At 40.6% G+C, this 19,386-nt stretch overlaps 1 protein-coding gene across 1 annotated transcript; it reads left to right on the top strand.

Annotated features, from left to right (window-relative positions):
• The first annotated feature begins 167 nt into the window (after positions 1-167).
• MRPL50 (mitochondrial ribosomal protein L50) lies at positions 168-7,399 on the top strand. Its single transcript, XM_081573213.1, has 2 exons — positions 168-269; positions 6,703-7,399. Exons 1-2 carry the CDS (start codon positions 178-180, stop codon positions 7,088-7,090), a joined length of 480 nt encoding a protein of 159 aa, XP_081429339.1. The 5' UTR covers positions 168-177; the 3' UTR covers positions 7,091-7,399.
• Positions 7,400-19,386: the final 11,987 nt, after the last annotated feature.

The raw sequence follows: 19,386 nt of genomic DNA, 5'->3' as shown, positions 1-19,386 counted from the left end.
CCAGCCTGCCACGGCCATGGCTACCGAACTACGCTTCCCGGAGTGCAAAAGGCTAGGGAGCCTGGGTTAGTCTCAACCGGAAAAGGACACATGCCACTAAGCTTACATTTTATTGGCTGACCTTCGCGTGCCGCTGCCGCCTGGGGGTGGAGCTCTGTCACCAAGCTCTCCCCGAAGATGGCGGCGCTCTGGGTGGCCGGCGTTGCCAGAAAAAGCCTCACAGGGGTAGCTTCAGGGGCGCCACGCAGAGAATTTTGGTCTCGACTCAGGTAACGCGGAAGGTTAGACCGTGGGTCATGCTCACAGAAAGTAAGGAGAGGAACTGAGAATGATGAACTTAAGACGGGACCGTGGTCCTGGGCCTTACCAGGGAAAGGACGAGAAAGTGCGTGAGGGTTCTGAGTTCAGAAGCTTCAGCTCCTGTTTCCGCGAGTGGTGGGGTCCAGTTACTTCGTTTGCCCTCAGTTTACTCATCTTAGAACCGAAATACCGCCCCCTTCTCCTTCCATTTCACCTGTTAATTTATTAGGTAAACCATACTTACTGACCACGTGTTCCAGACGCGGAGTATAGTGTGGTGTCGGGAAACAAATGACTGTTTTAGGACAGGCAGCTCAGAACATGAATGTGAAAGCGTTCGCTGAACTAAATTCATTTGGGGTGTATTTATTCACAAGAAAGATTCAGAGTGCAGCGTCCTCATTTTGTCCGCTCATTGTTTTACTCAAATAGCTATTAAACAACTGCCCTGGCCCAGCATTTCTTTATATAGGATGCAGCAGCGAAACAGAGTCCCTTCTCAGCGTGAGTAGTCTGGCAAGAGGAAACTGAACCTGCACCGGAAGGAAATAGCAATATTTTGCTAAAAGTCAGAAAGCAAGTTAATGACAGGGCTGGATCTGGAATCCCGGTCTGGTAACTCGCCCGTCTGCTGCTTTTTCTGCAGGGCCAAGTGGAATTTTGTGAAAGTAAGTCTGTGACTTAGTGTTAGGACATGAAGATTTGTAGGAACCTCAAGAGTCAGTGTATACCCTCTTAAGTTTCCAACAAAAACTTCTTCAACCCAAAGGGATTTTCCTCATGAGCTCATGTTTTATTAGCTTTCCTTCTGTTCCATTTTGTTTTGATTGTTTTTTTACATGTGATTTGTTTCTTTAATTTTTGGTTACAGTAGGTCTTCCTTGCTGCTTTCAGACTTATGTAGTCACAGCGAGTGGGGGCTAGTCTTTGCTCCCTTGGGTGGGCTTCTCATTGCGGTGGCTTCTCTCTTGTGGAGCGTAGACTAGATGCCGGGGCTTGAGGAGTTGTAGCATGTAGGCTCAGTAGCTGTAACTCCTGGGCTCTACAGCATAGGCTCAATAATTGTGCTGCATGGGTGTAGTTGCTCCTTGGCATGTGGGATGTTTCCATTCCTGGGATCTAACCCCTGTCACCTGCATTAGCAGGTGGATTCCTGTCCACTGCACCACCAGGGAAGTCCTTGTTTTCCCTGCATTTTGGTTAGTATTTATTATCATCTCTTAAATCTCCTTCAAGTTTGTTTCACTGACTCATTTAACAAGTATTTCTAGAGTGTCTACCATATACCAGATGTCTAGATATGAGGAATGCAGTTGTTAATATAAGATAAACCAAATCTTTGTCCTCATAAAGCATGTAAAAGTGAACAAATATAATTTCAAAAAGTGGTAAATTATGAAGAAAACTAGAGCAGTGCAGGCATACCTTGGAGTTACTGACGTTTGTTTCCAGATTGCTGTGATAAAGCAAGTATCTCATCATGTTATACAATTTTGGGGTTTCCCAGTGCATTTAAAGTTATGCTTACAACATACTGTAGTGTTTAATGTGCAATAGCATTATGTCTAAGAAAACAATGAGCATATCTTAGTTAAAAAATAGTTTATTGCTAAAAATTGCTAACCATCATCTGAGCTTTCAGAGAGTTATAATCTTTTTGATAGTGGAGGGTCTTGCTTTGATGTTAATGGCGAAGGATAGTTCAGGGTGTTGGTTGCTGAAGGGTGGGGTGTCTGGTAATTTCTTAATATAAGACAAAAAGGAAGTTTGCAGCATTGATTGACTCTTCCTCTCATGAGTGATTTCTCTGTAGCATGCAGTGTTGTTTGATAGCATTTTACCCACAGTAGAACTTCTTTCAGTATTAAAATCAATTCTCTCAAACTCTGCCCTTTTATCAACTAAGTTGGTGTAATATTCTCAGTCCTTTGTTGTCTTTTCAACAATCGTCACAGTATCTTTACCAGGAGTAGATTCTATCTCAAGAAACTTATTTTCTTTGCTCATTCCTAAGGAACAACTCTTCAGTGATGAGGTTTTATCCTGAAACTGAAAGTGTTAGTTCCTCAATTGTGTCCGACTCTCTGCAACCCAATGGACTGTAGCCTGCCAGGCTCCTCTGTCCATGGAATTCTCCAGGCAGGAATAATTGGAGTGGGTAGCCATTCCCTTCTCCAGGGGATCTTCCCAACTCAGGGGTGGAACCTGTGTCTCCCGCATTGCAGGCAAATTCCTTACCGTCTGAGCCACCAGAGATTGCAGCAATTCGGTTACCTCTGAGGGTCCACTTCTAGTTCTCTTGCTATTTCTTCTATATTTGCAATTACTTCTTCACCAAAATCTTGAACCCCTGAAAGTCATTCATGAGGGTTAGAATTGGTTTCTTCCAAAATTCTGTTTCTGTTGCTATTTTGATCTCTTCCCATGAATCATGAATGGACTTCTCTGGTAGCTCAGCTGGTTAAGAATCTGCCTGCAATATGGGAGACCTGGTTTTGATCCCTGGGTTGGGAAGATACCCTGAAGAAGGGAATGGCTACCCACTCCAGTATTCTGGCCTGGAGAATTCCATGGACTGTATAGTCTGGGGTTGCAGAGTTGGACACAACTGAGCAACTTTCATGAATCATGAATATTCTCAATGGCATCTAGATTGATGAATTATTTTAGAACATTTTCAGCTGACTTTGCCCAGATTCATCAGAGGAATCATTGTCTATGGCAGCTATAGCCTTACAAAATGTGTTTCTTAAATAATAAAACTTGAAAGTAAAACTCATTCCTTGCTCCATGGACTGCAGAGTGGATGTTGTGTTGGCATGCATGAAAACATTAATCTTGTACATATCCATTAGGGAGCTTAGGTGACCAGGTGTGTTAATATTTTGAAAGGAATCTTTTTCTGAGCGGTAGGTCTCAACTGTGGGCTTCAGATATACAATAAAACTTGTTGTAAGCAGATGTTCTGTCTTCCAGGCTTTGTTCTTGCATTTATAGAACACAAGCTTGGTAGATTTAGCATAATTCTTAAGGGCCCTCGGATTTTCAGAATGGTAAATGAGCATTGATTTTAACTTCAAATCACCAGCTATGTTAGCCTCTAGCAGAGTGAGCCTGTCCTTTGAAGCCAGGCATTGACTTTCTTCTCTCTATCTATAAAAGTTCTAGATGGCATTTTTCAATAGAAGGCTGTTTTGTCTACATGGAAAATCAGTTGTTTAGTGTAACCACCTTCATTATCTTAGCTAAATTTTCTGGATAACGTGGTGCAACTTGTAGTTGCTGTTTCACCCTGCACTTTTATGTTATACGGACAGCTTCTTTCCTTAAACCTCGAGAACCAGCCTCTGCTGTTGTTCAGTCACTAAGTCCTATCCCACTCTTTGCTACCCCATGGACTGCAGCATGCAGACTCCCCCATCCTTCACTTTCTCCCAGAGTTTGCTCAGATTCATGTCCATTGAGTCGGTGATACTATCTAACCATCTCATCCTCTGCTACCTCCTTCGCCTTTTGCCTTCAATCTTTCCCAGGATCATGGTCTTTTCCAATGAGGCTGCTCTTTGCATCAGGTGGCCAAAGTATTGAAGCTTTAGCTTCAGCATCAGTCCTTCCAATGAATATTCAAGGTTGATTTCCTTTAGGTTTAACTAGTTTGATCTCCTTGCAGTCCAAGGGACTCTCCAGTCTTCTCCAGCACCACCATTTGAAAGGATCAGTTCTTCAGTGTTCAGCCTTCTTTATGGTCCAGCTCTCACATCCATACATGACTACTGGAAAAACTATAACGCTGACGTTTGTCAGCAAAGGGTCTCTGCTTTTTAATGTACTGTCTAGTTTTGTCATAGCTTTCCTTTCAAGGAGCAAGTGTCTTAACTTTCATGGCTGCAGTCACCATCCACAGTGATTCTGGAGCCCAAGAAAATGAAATCTGTCACTGCTTCCACTTACAGCTTCCTCACCTTTTTCAGCCTTCATAGAATTGAATAGTGTTGGGGCCCAGATCTGGACTAGACTTGGAGGAAATATTGTGGCTGGTTTGATCTTCTGTTCAGACCATTAAAACTTTTTGGAAGCTAAAGCTAAAACTTTCAGGAATAAAGCTGTTTTGCTTTTTAACATTTGTGTCTTCACTGGAGTCATACTTTTAATTTCCTTCAGGAATTTTTTCTTTGCATTCACGACTTGGCTAACTGTTTAGCCGGAAGTCCTAGTTTTCAGCCTAGTTTGGCTTTTGACATGCCTTCACTCAGCTTAATCATTCTAGCTTTTGATTTAAAGTAAAAGATGGGCAATTCTTCCATTCACTTGAACACTTATAGGCTCTTGTGGGGTTAATTGACCTAATTTCAGTATTGTTGTATCTCAGGGAATAGGGTGGTTCAAGAAGAGGGAGAGAGCAGTTGGTGGAGCAGTGAGAACACGCACGATATTTGTCAGTTAAGTTTGTTGTCTGTAGGAGCATGGTTTGTGACACCCCAAAACAATTACAATAGTGAATCAAAGATCGCTGGTCATCACCATAACAAATAAAATATTGAAAAAGTTTGAAGTATTGTGAGAATTCTGAAGATGTGACAGACACTAAGTGAGCAAATGCTGTTGGAATAATGGTGCCCATAGACTTGATGGTTGCAGGGTTGCCACAGACCTTCAATTTGTAAAAAAAACACAGTATCTATGAAGTGCTATAAGATGAGGTATGCCTCTATAAGAGATTACTGAGATGAAGGGAATAGACTACATTTCATTGCGATGGGTTGTGAAACTGGAGTAGTTTCAAGAGAAAATGGGAGGTCAGGAAGTACAGAAGTTGTGTAGGCAACTCTTGAGAAGTTTTGTTGTAAAGGCAGCTAGAGTGGAACATGGAATCTGGAGATTATTTCCTTTAAAGATGGGAAATACTACAGCATATTTGTGTGTCATGAGAATAGTAGATAGGGAGAAATTGATAAAAGAATTGATGTAGAAAGAGGGATACATAACTGAAAGAGTCTTTGGATAGACACAGAGGAATAGCATTACAAACCATCTCCTTGACTAATGTTGTCCATTTCTGATACCCTCTGATTTCTGTAGGGATGACTGATCCCAATCTGATGACAGCTCCATAGGAAACAGGAGTTAGTTTGTAAACAGATATTAAGCACTGATAAACAAATATTAAGTCTGTAAAGACAGACTCCTTCACATTGGCCCATGTGTAATAGTTACAGAAGCTGTTTTAAAGGACTCCTAAACACATCTCTGTATTCAGGTTTATAATCTGACACAGTGATTCTTAACTGGGGACAGTTTTGTCCACCAGGGACATTTGACAATGTCTTTTGGTTATTATGAAACTTCCCTGGTGGCTCAGAGGTTAAAGCGGAGGACAGGAGTGCTAATGGAATTTAGTGGGTAGAGGCCAGGGGTGCTGCTGAGCAACCTACAGTAAACAGGACAGCTTCCCACAATAAAAAATTATCTGGTCCAAAATGTCAGTAATGTTTGTGCTGAGAAATCCTGATCTAGTAAGAGAAGTAGAATGTAAATAAAATTAAAACTCAGGTGGAATGAGGTGTGCTCTGAGAACAATATTAAGTGCTGTGATACATGTGGGATCTTGAAAAAAAAAAAGATGAACTTATTTACAAAGCAGAAACAGACTCACAGATGTAGAAAGCAAACTTATGGTTACCAAAGGGGAGAGGACGGGAGGGATAAATTAGGAGTTTGGGATTAACATATACACACTACAGTATACACACATATATATTCAAAACTGAATCACTGCTGTAAACTTGAAACTAACACAACATGTAAATCAATTATACTTCACTTTTTAAAAAAGTGCTATGAGAAATCAGAGGAGCTTACAGTTATATTTGATTGAGGAAATCAAGTAAAGATTGAGAGAAGAGTTTTGTCCTAGAACTTAAAGGATGGATTAAGAATTCTGTAATTGGAGGTGAAAGATAGATACTTCAGGTAGGATATAACTTGAGCTAACGTGATATCAGAAGAGTAGGAAACAGAAGGTAGTTCAGTTTGAGTAGGGCATAGAATGTATATAAGATATTAGTGGGAGATGAGGTTAGGTAGATTGGGTTTGGATCTGGGAGGACCAGAAATTCCAGAGGATTTACCAAGTTCATCCATTGGAAATTCTTAGGGCATGTAAAATCTGAAGTTAGCTTCTGTTTTCTCTTTGTGCCAGTTGAGTTCAACTATGAATTTATAAGGGCAGAGACCTATTTAATTCTTCTCTCAACAGTGCCCAGAAAGAGTTAAGTATAAGTAATAAGTGTGCAGTATATTGATTTAAATTGATGGGCAAAATTAGGTCTGGTGTTGGTCAACTTGTCAACTTCGTTAAAGCAGTGAACTGAAGATTCACTTACTTGTTTTTGATCCCTCCAGAAAAGAGAAACAGCCAGTGGTAGCTGAGACAGTAGAAGAGGTGAAGAAAGAACCTATTTTGGTGTGTCCACCCTTACGAAGCCAAGCATACATACCACCTGAAGATCTCCAGAGTCGTTTGGAATCTCATGTCAAAGAAGTTTTTGGTTCATCTGTTTCTACCAGTTGGCAGGAGATCTCCTTGGAAGATGTTCATATGAAGTTCAGCTTCTTAGCACGTTTAGCTGATGACTTGGGCCATGCAGTGCCTAACTCCAGACTTCACCAGATGTGCAGGGTTAGAGATGTTCTTGATTTCTATACTGTGCCTGTTCAGGATAGATCTAAATTTGATGAACTCATTGCCAGTAATCTGCCTCCCAATTTAAAAATCACCTGGGGTTACTGAACAGTTCAAAGGAAGAACACATTGAAATCTTCTTTTTTTCCCTGCAAAGGGGGCTGTTTGATACTTTACCATGTGAAATGCTGTCAGAAGTGGTCTCTACACCCACTTCTCTGTGGAAGAAAGTTATTAATCTTTTTTTTTTATTGTCATGATTGACAAGATTTTTTCACATTTGCAGAAACTTTTAATGGAATCAGGTCATTCATAATTTATGAAAATGTATATTACAAAAAAAAAGAAAATATATATTACATATACAGATAAGGTAACATTTATAAAAGAAATAAAAATGTGTAGTATATTACAAAAGTTGTTTCACTATTTGCTTTACTATACAACTAGAAATAGAAAATAATACTGTTCAATCTAGATAAATCTCTTGGAATTAAAGTAGATTTGAAGCATGTTTTTGTTTTTTTTAAGGTGAAATTTGCTTTTCTGCCTCGTCATTTTCTTGTTATTGTTGTTTAGTTGCTAAGTTGTGTCCTACTCTTGTGACCCTATGGACTGTGACCACCAGGCTCCTCTGTCCATGGGATTTCCCAGGCAAGAATACTAGAGTGGGTTGCCATTTCCTTCTCCAGGGGTCTTCCTGACCCAAGGATCAAACCCAGATCTCCTGCATTGCAAGTAGATTCTTTACCACTGAGGCATCTAGGAAGCCTGTTATTTTCTTCAGTATTATAAATGGAGAAGAATATGTGCCAACTATTAAGAGCTATGGGCTTCCCTGGTAGCTTTGCTGGTAAAGAATCCGCCTGAAATGCGGGAGACCTGGGTTGGTTCGATTCCTGGTTTGGGGAAATCCACTGGACAAGGGATGGGTTACCCACTCCAGTATTCTTGGGCTTCCCTGGTGACTCAGTTGGTAAAGAATCCGCCTGCAATACGGAAGACCTGGGTTCGATTCCTAGGTTGGGAGAAGGGAAAGGCTGGAGAAGGGAAAGGCTGCCTACTCCAGTATTCTGGCCTGGAGAATTCCATGGACTATATAGTCCATGCAGCTGCAAGGAGTTGGACACGACTGAGTGACTTTCACTTTCATTAAGAGATATAATCTTTTGGTCAGATATATACCAGATTCTATATTGGAATGGATATTCTCTTCAAAGGAGATGATGTTTATTTCAAACCTTTTTTAAAAGGTGACCTTGAATGCTTTATGAGTATCCACTGAAGTGATAAATCTTTGCAGACTCGTGTACTTTAATTTGTGGAAACTGCTTATATAGCTAACCAGATGATTCTGAATGATAAAAATGATAAAGTGATTAAACTAGGAATTATTATTGTTCAGACTTTAGAGATGGCTAAAGAGTAATGACATGAGGAGAAGGAATTTCTTATATTTTGTCTAATAATTCTGAAGGAAAAGTGACAAGTTTTTAAACAAAGGAATTGCATTTATTTTTTTTCTAGGGTGCCTCCTTTGAAGAGGGCAAAAATTAGTTGATTATATAAATTCTGGCATGTTTATTAGAAAAATAAGTTACAGTACAGTCATGCCCTATAAATACCATCAGTGGATAATCAGATTTTCAGTAACCTCTACACTGAAGATTCCCTGGTGGCTCAGACAGTAAAGAATCTGCCTGCAATGCAAGAGAACCGGGCTCAATCCCCAGGTCAGGCAGATCCCCTGGAGAAGTAATGGCTACCCACTCTAGTATTCTTGTCTGGTGAATTCCATGGACAGAGGAGCCTTGCGGAGTACAGTCCGTGGGATTGAAAAGAGTCAGATACGACTGAGTGACTTTCACACTACATTGAAGAACTTCAGAAGTTTCTGCAGTGCCAAAATATTTAGAGCCCTGGAACTTAAACATTAGAGCTGTTGTATCCCTTCTGCTTCTGTGTGGAATGGGTTCAGGGTGGAAACATTTGGATTCTATGTACAGGATATGATTATCTCATTTCCCGCACAACTTTTACGTGTGATCTGGAGATAAAAATGTGCAGAGGGCAAGATGGAAGCAAGGAATGGGCATTGTGGAAAACACTTGGTTTCAGCTTTGTTGTTGTTGCTAAGTTGTGTCCAACTCTTTGTGACCTCATGAACTCCAGACTTCATGTAAATATGGCTAGGGAAATTACTCTTGTAGCCTGGAGTAGTTTCTCAAAATTTAATGTACTTATGAATCACTTGGCATCTTTTTAAAATACAGATTCTGATTCTCTGGGTCGATAGTGGGTCCTGAACTTGTTTAACAAACTCCTAGGTAATTCTTATGTTTTGAGTACCATGACCCTGTGTGTGCTGTGTTGTGTTAAGTCACTTCAGTTGTGTCTGACTCTTTGCGACCCCATGGACAGTAGCCTGCTAGCCTCCTCTTTCTATGGGATTTTCCAGACAAGAATACTGGAATGGGTTGCCATTTCCTGTTCCAGGAAATCTTCCTGACCCAGGGATCTAACTCGCGTTTCTTAGGTCTCCTGCGTTGGCAGCCGAGTCTTTTTTTTTTTTTTTTTTTACCACTAGCGCCATCCTAGACACTGGTATTGAAGTGGGAGACAAGTTGTGTTGCAGGGAAGAAGCCAATTCTGACTCTGTTGGAACTGTTTCTCTGAGTTGCTTTCATTGCTTTTGTTATTATAATAATACAGAATGGTTTGCCTTGGAGAATCCGGCCTCTCTGCCTGACTGTTAAACTGAAGTGCGTTTGTTTGGAACCCTGTCTACTGTGGATGGTAGGAAGGAAGAAATGAACACATCCCCTGTTTGAGGCTTGCCATTCTAGGAGATATTTGGAAGATTAATGGCCTTTTTACTTTGCTTCCTCACTGCTCCTCATCTCTGATCTATAGAAGAACCTGGCCTCCAGACCCCATAATATGGTTATTTTGAGACGCTAGCCTACCATTTTCTCGGTCTGCCGGCTCCCTGATTAAAGTCTCTCTCTTCCTTGCCTCAACACCTCGTCTCTCAGATTCATTGGCCTATCATGCGGTGAGCAGAGCGAACTTGGACTCGGTAACAGTTGTCGTTGTTCAGTTGCTAAGTCCTTTCATGCTCTTGGTGACCCCATGGACTGCATTCAATATGCCAGGCTTCCCTGTTCTTCACTCTGAAGTTTACTCAAATTCTTGTCCATTGAGTCAAGTAATGCTATCTAACCGTCTCATCCTCTGCTGCACTCTTCTTTGCCTTCAATCTTTCCCAGCATCAGGGTCTTCTCTAATCAGTTGGCTCTTTGCATCAGGTGGGCAAAGCATTAGAGCTTAAGCATCAGTCCTTCCAATGAAACTCTTTAAGAATATTCAGTTGTATTCAGTGAAGCAGAAGTAGATGTTTTTTCTGGAATTCGTTTGCTTTCTCTATGATCCAACAAATGTTGGCAATTTGATCTATGGTTCCTCTGCTTTTTCTAAACCTAGCTTGTACATTTGGAAATTCTTGGTTTTATACTGCTGAAGCCTAGCTTGTAGGATTTTGAGCATAACCTTACTAGCATGTGAAATGAGCACAATTGTATGGTAGTTTAAACATTCTTTGGCACTGCCCTTCTTTGGGATTGGAATGAAAACTGACCTTTACCAGTCCTGTAGCCACTGCTGAGCTTTCCAAATTTGCTGACGTATTGAGTGTAGCATTGCCTTTCTTTGGGATTGGGATGAAAACTGACCTTTTCCAGTCCTGTGGCCACTGCTGAGTTTTCCAAATTTTCTGGCAATACGTGAACCGTGAACTTCCAGATGTTCAAGCTGGTGTTAGAAAAGGCAGAGGAACCAGAGATCAAATTGCCAACATCCGCTGGATCATCGAAAAGGCAAGAGAGTTCCAGAAAAATATCTATTTCTGCTTTATTGACTATGCCAAAGCCTTTGTGTGGATCATAATAAACTGTGGAAAATTCTGAAAGAGATGAGAATACCAGATCACCTGACCTGCCTCTTGAGAAACCTGTATGCAAGTCAGGAAGCAACAGTTAGAGCTGGACATGGAACAACAGACTGGATCCAAATAGGAAAAGGAGTATGTCAAGGCTGCATATTGTCACCCTGCTTATTTAACTTATATGCAGAGTACCTCATGAGAAACGCTGGGCTGGAGGAAGCACAAGCTGGAATCAAGATTGCCGGGAGAAATATCAATAACCTCAGATATGCAGATGACACCACCCTTATGGCAGAAAGTGAAGAGGAACTAAAAAGCTTCTTGATGAAAGTGAGAGGAGAGTGAAAAAGTTGGCTTAAAGCTCAACATTCAGAAAACTAAGATCATGGCATCTGGTCCCATCACTTCATGGGAAATGGATGGGGAAACAGTGGAAACAGTGTCAGACTTTATTTTTGGGGGCTCCAAAATCACTGCATATGGTGATTGCAGCAATGAAATTAAAAGATTTTTACTCCTTGGAAGAAAAGTTATGACAACCTAGATAGCATATTAAAAAGCAGAGACATTACTTTGCCAACAAAGATCCGTCTAGTCAAGGCTAGGGTTTTTCCAGTAGTCATGTATGGATGAGAGAGACTGTGAAGAAAGCTGAGCACCGAAGAATTGATGCTTTTGAACTGTGGTGTTGGAGAAGACTCTTGAGAGTCCCTTGGACAGCAAGGAGATCCAACCAGTCCCTCCTAAAGGAGATCAGCCCTGTGTGTTCATTGGAAGGACTGATGTTGAAGCTGAAACTCCAAAACTTTGGCCACCTCATGCAAAGAGTTGACTCATTGGAAAAAACCCTGATGCTGGGAAGGATTGGGGGCAGGAGGAGAAGGGGACGACAGAGGATGAGATGGCTGAATGGTATCACCGACTCAATGGACATGAGTTTGGGTAAACTCCAGGAGATGGTGATGGACAGGGAGGCCTGGCGTGCTGTGATTCATGGGGTCGCAAAGAGTCGGACACAACTGAGCAACTGAACTGAACTGAGTGTAGCACTCTTAACAGCATCATCTGTTACGATTTGAGATAACTCTGCTGGAGTTCTATCACCTCCACTAGCTTTTATTTGTATTACTGTTTCATAAGGCCCACTTGACTTCAGGGTCAGGATGTCTGGCTCTAGGTGAGTGATAACCACACCGTCGTGGTTATCCTGGTTATTAAGATCTTTTTTGTATAGTTCTTCAGTGTATTCTTGCCACTTCTTAATCTGTCTGCCTCTGTTGGGTCCTTACCGTTTCTAATCGTGCCTATCCTTGCAGGAAATGTTCCCTATCAGCTCCAGTTTTCTTGAAGAGATCTCTAGTCTTTCCCTTTCTATTGTTTTCCTCTACTTTTTTGCATTGTTCATTGAAGAAGGCCTTCAATTACAAATACTGCCCCCCGAAACAGTAGTCCTGGAATGTTTAGCCAACCAGGAAAGATAAACTGCACATTCACTAATAACTCTAGAGGGCATCCCTGATTTATTGCCCAGTATAATATACCAGAGCAATGACCTTTAGTTTTCGTGAAAAGATTAAATTAGGTCTGCTAACTTGTTCACTAAAACAAAGATGTGCTATAATTATAAAAGGTTTACATTTTTAAAAATTAAATGATGGCTATATAAAAGTGTGAGCAATTTTACTTTGTTGGGCTGTTGAGCTCACTATGAATGTTTATATAAAAACTATAAAATTGAGATTCAGGATTAATAGAATGATCTTACATAAACCTTGCCAGTGCTAAACAACAAAGATCCAATTGATTAGTGATTCTAATTGGCTTTATTAAATGATTTAGGAATCAGGCAGCATCCCATCCAGTAATAGGTGCTCTGTTGAGCTTCAGAAAAGCAAAGGTTTTTAAGGCAGAGCGAGCAGAAAAAAGGAAATTACTAGCAAAAAATGTATTATTTTAGGCAGTCTCCTTAAGGGGAATGGATAGGGTCTATCAATGGATTTCCTCCTTGTGCCAACCAGGAAATTCAAGATTAGCTGGTTAAAGGTCACATTCCTGGGGAAGTCAGTTCAGTCACTCAGTCCTATCTGACTCTTTGCAACCTTTGGACTGCAGCACGCCAGGATTCCCTGCCCATTACTAACTCCCGGAGCTTGCTCAAACTCATGTCCATTGAGTGAGTGATGCCATCCAACCATCTCATCCTCTGTCATCTCTTCCTCCTGCCTTCACTTTTTCCCAGCATCAAGGTCTTTTCCAAAGAGTCAGTTCTTCGCATCAGGTGGCCAAAGTATTGGAGCTTCAGCTTCAACATCAGTCCTTCCAGTGAATATTCAGGATTGATGTCCTTTAGGATTGGCTGGTAGGATCTCCTTGCAGTCCAAGGGGCCCTCAAGTGTCTTCTCCAACACCACAGTTCAAAAGCATCAATTCTTCAGCACACTTTTTATAGTCTAACTCTCACATCCATACGTGAGTACTGGAAAAACCATAGCTTTGATTAGATGGACCTTTGTTGGCAAAGTAATGTCTCTGCTTTTTAATATGCTGTCTAGGTTGGTCATAGCTTTTCTCCCAAGGAGCAAGTGTATTTTAATTTTGTGGCTGCAGTCACTATCTGCAGTGATTTTGGAGCCCCCCAAAATAAAGTTTGTCACTGTTTCCATTGTTTTCCCATCTATTTGCCATGAAGTGATGGGACCAGATGCCATGATCTTAGTTTTCAAAATGTTGAGTTTTAAGCTTACTTTTTCACTTTTCTCTTTCACTTTCATCAAGATGCTCTTTAGTTCTTTGCTTTCTGCCATAAGTGGTGTCATCTGCATATCTGAGATTATTGATATTTCTCTCGGCAATCTTGATTCCAGCTCGTGCTTCATTCAGCCTGGCATTTCACATGATGTACTCTGCGTGTAAGTTAAACAAGCAGGGTGAAAACATACAGCCTTGATGTACTCCTTTCCCAATTTGGAAATAGTCTGTTGTTCCATGTCTGGTTCTAACTGTTGCTTCTTGACGTACATACAGATTTCTCAGGAGGCAGGTCAGGTGGTCTGGTATTCCCATCTCTTTCAGAATTTCCCACAGTTTGTTGTGATCCATGCAGTCAAAGACTTTGGCATAGTCAGTAAAGCAGAAGTAGATGTTTTTCTGGAAGTCTCTTGCTTTTTCAATGATCCAATGGATGTTGGCAATTTGATCTCTGGTTCCTCTGCCTTTTTTAAATCCAGCTGGAACATCTAGAAGTTCATGGTTCATGTACTGTTGAAGCCTGGCTTGGAGAATTTTGAGCATTACTTTGCTGGCGTGTGAGATGAGTGCAGTTATGTGGTTGTTTGAACATTATTTGGCATTGCCTTTCTTTGGGATTGGAATGAAAACTCACCTTTTCCAGTCCTGTGGCCTTCCTGGGGAAGGTTGGGTCTATTACGAGATTAGATAATGTCTTGGTTTGCTGCCCTGGGGCCTAGCACAAATGACTTCATTTTGAGTATGTCTCCTTTTTAACAGTAGTATATATTTGAAGCAGCATTAAAAGAAACTTCCCTCTCTCTTCTCTTTGCTTTTTTTTTGACTGCACTGGGTCTTCATTGTGGTGCACAGGCTTAGTTGCTCCTGGGCACGTGGGAACTTAGCTCCCAGACTGGGAATCAAACTCCACTGGTTGAGTTCCTGGCATGTCCTCCATTGGAAGGCAGATTCTTAACCACTGGACCCCCAGGGAAGTCCCCCTTAACTACTTTTGAAATGCTTTGTTCATCACCTCAAATAAGGGCTCATAGTTTTATGGAAATAGTGCTTTTATTTTCTTGTCATGTAAAATCCCACTAATGCTCCATTCTGTAGCTATTTCAAGAACCCCTATGACTTAGTTGAGAGGGGAAGGGAATTGATGGGAAATTAGGTGTTGGCCAAGTTCTGAAAGTAGAAATTGTGCCCACGAAAAAGTATTTTGTTGGTTACTGTGACCACATTTGTAATTCTTGGCTAGTTCAGAATGCTTTGGTAGCAGGTCAAAGCCTTTGATTTCTTACTTTATAAAAGAAAGATATGTCCAGTGGAAATCACATTTGTTAATTTAAAAAAATTAGTAAAATACATGAGCAAAGATTTGAAAGCAAATCTTTCCCTATTCTTAAGAGGGAAATATTTAGAGAGCATAGAGAAGGAAAAGAGAGAAATGAGGGGACTGGATTTCTTATGTTTCGAAAGTTAATAGGAAATTAGAGCAAGAAGAGGGCAGTAGTCTGTTATTTCAGTTAATCTCAAAAGACATATTTGAGGTTTTGACCAGGACAGCTTTGCTGCTAGAAAGAAGGGCTCAAGAAGAAGTCAGGTACTTTGTCCTGTAATCAGAGCTTTCTTTTTTGGGCTGATTGGAAATGGGTTAAAATTGGCTCTTGTATGAGAAGTAAATCTGATTATTAACTCCAGTGTTTGGAATTCAGTAGTTCATGAGGACAAATAGTCCTTTTACTTAGAGAGCTGTGGAATTCACGAGTCTTCAGATAAAGGTATATCTTTTCAGTTAGATTTTGCTCAGAAAGGGTATCAGTAGAGACTTGTAATTATGAGTACATCAAGCCAGAATTTGTATTTCTGAGAGAAAATGAAAGGCTATTACTAACTTTTCTTTATTCTGTCCCCCCTCCACTGGAATTTATACTTCTCCCTGATTTTAAAGACTTATTTCCTAGAAAATTACAGAAGAAACTGTCCTATTTTTATTTTGTTTGAAGGATGATTTTCTTTTAACTAAGACTAATGATATGTTAGAATTACATTCTGTGAAAATATTTCTTGAAGGTTGACTACGTGTCGTATGTATGCAATTCAGAAATGAGGGGGAAAGTGATGACATTTGAAAAGAAGTGTTATTTGAACTAAAGTTAATGACTTTCATTTCTTAATGGGTACACTGGTTGATGCATGTGATACTTAAATAGATGCTTAATTGGTAATGTGTGGAAGGAATAATACACCTTTAGATTTATTTAGGGCAAAGACTGTATGTAATTTCCTAGTGAATATCACATATAGACCCTTGATAAATTCTTGATGAATTTCTAATCAGTTATGACTCAAAGTTGGAGGTATGAATTCTGTTCTTGGCTCTGCCATGTATCTCTGTGTGACCTTAAATACTCAGTTTCTTGAATATTTTTGCAAGTAAAGAATTACACTTCAGGGGCATAAATTACTTGTTTTTAAACTTCTGATGAAACAATATGTTATTTACCATCACATTCTCATTCTCCGTGCTTTTCTCTCTCTAGGCTGATTCTCATCAGCGTGTATTCATGCCTGTTTCTACCTCATCTCATAACTACCCTTCTCTCTCTGTCTCTGTCTCTCTCTGAATACACACACATACACATTCATTAAAAACAAAATACAAAGTTAGCAGATACTTTTATTGCCTTACCCTACCTGTATTTGTGATTAGTGCAGAGGTCTGACTCAGAACATTCAAAACTTGGATTTAGAGCTTTACCTTCCCACATGTCAGGTTAGAAGTGGTAAGAAATTAATGCACACCTTCCACCAGCACTACCAGGAGCAACCCTCAACCAACCATTTACTGGATATTTCTCATTGCTCTTCTCCACTTATGTTTCCTAGAATCTCCTCAAAATAAACTATTTTTTCCTGACTTCTTGCCTCAGAGAAGGCTTCTGGAGGAACCCAAAGTAGGACACAAAGCAGACTCCTCCTTGACCCTTTCAGCTACCACCCTGTTTCTCTCCTCATTCTTGGATAATTAAGCTGTCCTATTCAGAGCTAGATCTGCAAGAGAATGACTTCATTGAACTTGCTGCTATGCATCAGGAGTTTATTAATGAAGACCTGTTGAAATTGGAGGCCCAGAGAAAGGATGAAGAGAGACAAGAGGAAGAAGAAGTAACTGAAGAACCAAAGAGGTTCACAATGCAGGAAATGGCCAGGGGATTTCCTTTGAGGAGGCACAGGACCTGAACAGTACGTGAAGGTTGCAGCAGTCATTCAGAACACAATCCAGTGTTAACTGTGTCATCTGTGACAGGAAAAATAGAGCTACTACCCAGACATAACTGTATCATTTTTTTCAAGAGGGTAGATAGAATTGAATTCAGCAAGGAACCAGAACCTGTGCAATCAAAGGCAGGCGTAAGTGAAATTGCAGCTTGTCCTCCATCTCCCATTGCTGATGACCCTTCAGCTGATGATCCTTCTACCACTCCCACTTCCTCTCCCTCCTCCAGTTGGTAACTCTTTTTGCTTATTCACTCAATGCTAGCCCCTGTGTGCCACCTGTTGTACAGTACTACTGTATTTTTCAAGATTCTTTAAGATTAAAAATGTTTATGATTTGTGTCTTTTATGTATTTTTTGTGAAAAGCATTATAAACCTATTACAGCATAGTACTATATAGCCAATTGTATTAGTTGGGTACCTAGGCTAACTTTGCTGGACTTATGAACAAATTGGACTTACGAACATGCTCTTGGAACAGAACTTGTTCATATGTAGGGGCTTAATGTATGAGTATTTACATCTTAAACTAGAAATACCCCTTCTGCTAGTCTGTTAGTAGAGTAAATTTAGTCAAGGATTGAGCTCACTGTTGTTGTTGTTGTCATTGCTATGGCTTTGTTCACTATAATCACCAACTTCAAAATCTTTTGGTGTTACTTTGTGTTTAGAAAGAAGGTAGGTTTGCTAGAGGATTTTTTTCAACTTTTATTTTCCACCCTCAACTTTAGGACTTCTCTGTGTGCTTGCACATTAGAAAGTGTCTCTTTCCATGTTTCTGCACACCCTAAATGATAGACTTGTTGCTTGTTACTTGGTGCCCACTAGCCTGGTGGTGGGGAAGCCATGATGGTTTTTTGTTACCCTAAAGAAGCCTTGGTCTTTGACAAGCTTATCCTAGATAAGCCTTGGTCCTTGACAGAGAGGCTGTGCCCCTCTATCTGGGGATGGAGATTACTCAGTGATCCTGCCCTCTCCCAGCAATGGCTGCTGCTGCTGCTACTAAGTTGCTTCAGTCGTGTCCGACTCTGTGCAACCCCATAGACAGCAGCCCACCAGGCTCCGCCGTCCCTGGGATTCTCCAGGCAAGAATACTAGAGTGGGTTGCCGTTTCCTTCTCCAGTGCATGAAAGGGAAAAGTGAAAGTGAAGTCGCTCAGTCGTCCGACTCTTAGCGACTCCATTGACTGTAGCCCACCAGGCTCCTCTGTCCATGGGATTTTCCAGGCAAGAGTACTGGAGTGGGGTGCCATTCTCCCAGCAATGGGGAGACCCCTAATTATTTGAGTCCAAGATAGTTTCCTGTCCTCCCAGGGTAGAGGTTTGGTTTCTGTTTTTTTTTCCCCTGCCCCCAGCAATAATAGTTCTCCTAAGCCTCTCACCTTGTTATGTTTTTTTATTCATCCTATTTATTATTAACTTATTTATTCCTTGTGTCATGTTGTGATAGATTGTATTTCTCAAAGATAGCTATACAAATACACATGTACACACACACATGCCCCTTCTCACATTTTCTTTGTTTGTGACAACATGACTTAATATTTATCCCACTGTGAGGAAGGGTCTATGTTCTTTCCACTTGAATTCTCATGAGAACTTGTATATTGCTACAACAATATAAAATGGCAGAAATGTCATATGACTTCCAAGGCTAGGATATAAAAAGGATATAGCCTCTACCTGGCTCTTTCCCTCTTGGAATGCTCATGCTTGGAATCCAGCCATCATGCTGTTAGGAAGGCCAGACTAGCCCATGCAGAAAGACCACAGAGGCCCACATGCAGGGAAAGTGATGCCCCCAGTGTGAGCCAGCATCAACTCTTAGATGTGTGAAAGAATAAGGCTTTAGATGATTTTATCCCCCTGCCTTTGATCTTCCATTTGAGATACCAGACAATGGTTTGGAGACAAGATGACCCCATTGAGCCCTGTCTTAATTCCTGACCCACAGTATATATGAGCATAATAAATAACTGTTGCATACCTCTAAATTTTGGAGTAATTTGTTACATAGTCACAGTAATTGGAACATATGTCTCTTTTGGGGTTAAGCCAACATCTGTTGGATCATAGAAAAAACAAAGGAAATCCAAAAAAAAATCTATTTCTCCTTCATTGACTACACTAAAGCCTTTGACTGTGTAGATCAAAACAAACTGGGAAATTCTTCAAGAGATAGGAATACCAGACCATTTTACCTGCCTCCTGAGAAATCTATATGCAGGTCAAGAAGCAACAGTTAGAACCAGACATGGAACAACGGGCTGGTTCCAAATTGGGAAAGGAGTATGTCAAGGCTGTATATTGTCACCCTGCTTATTTAACTTATATACAGAGTACCTCGTGTGAAATGCTGGACTGGTTGACTCACAAGCTGGAATCAAGATTGCTGGGGGAAATATCAATAACCTCAGATATGCAGATAACATATCCTAATATCAGAAAGTTA

This window comes from Giraffa tippelskirchi, chromosome 1 (genome assembly GCF_054371585.1).
Source record: "Giraffa tippelskirchi isolate mGirTip1 chromosome 1, T2T-mGirTip1v1.2.pri, whole genome shotgun sequence".
Taxonomy (NCBI): domain Eukaryota; kingdom Metazoa; phylum Chordata; class Mammalia; order Artiodactyla; family Giraffidae; genus Giraffa; species Giraffa tippelskirchi.
Note: the sequence above shows the minus strand (reverse complement) of the source record. Positions and strands in the feature narration are given on the sequence as shown.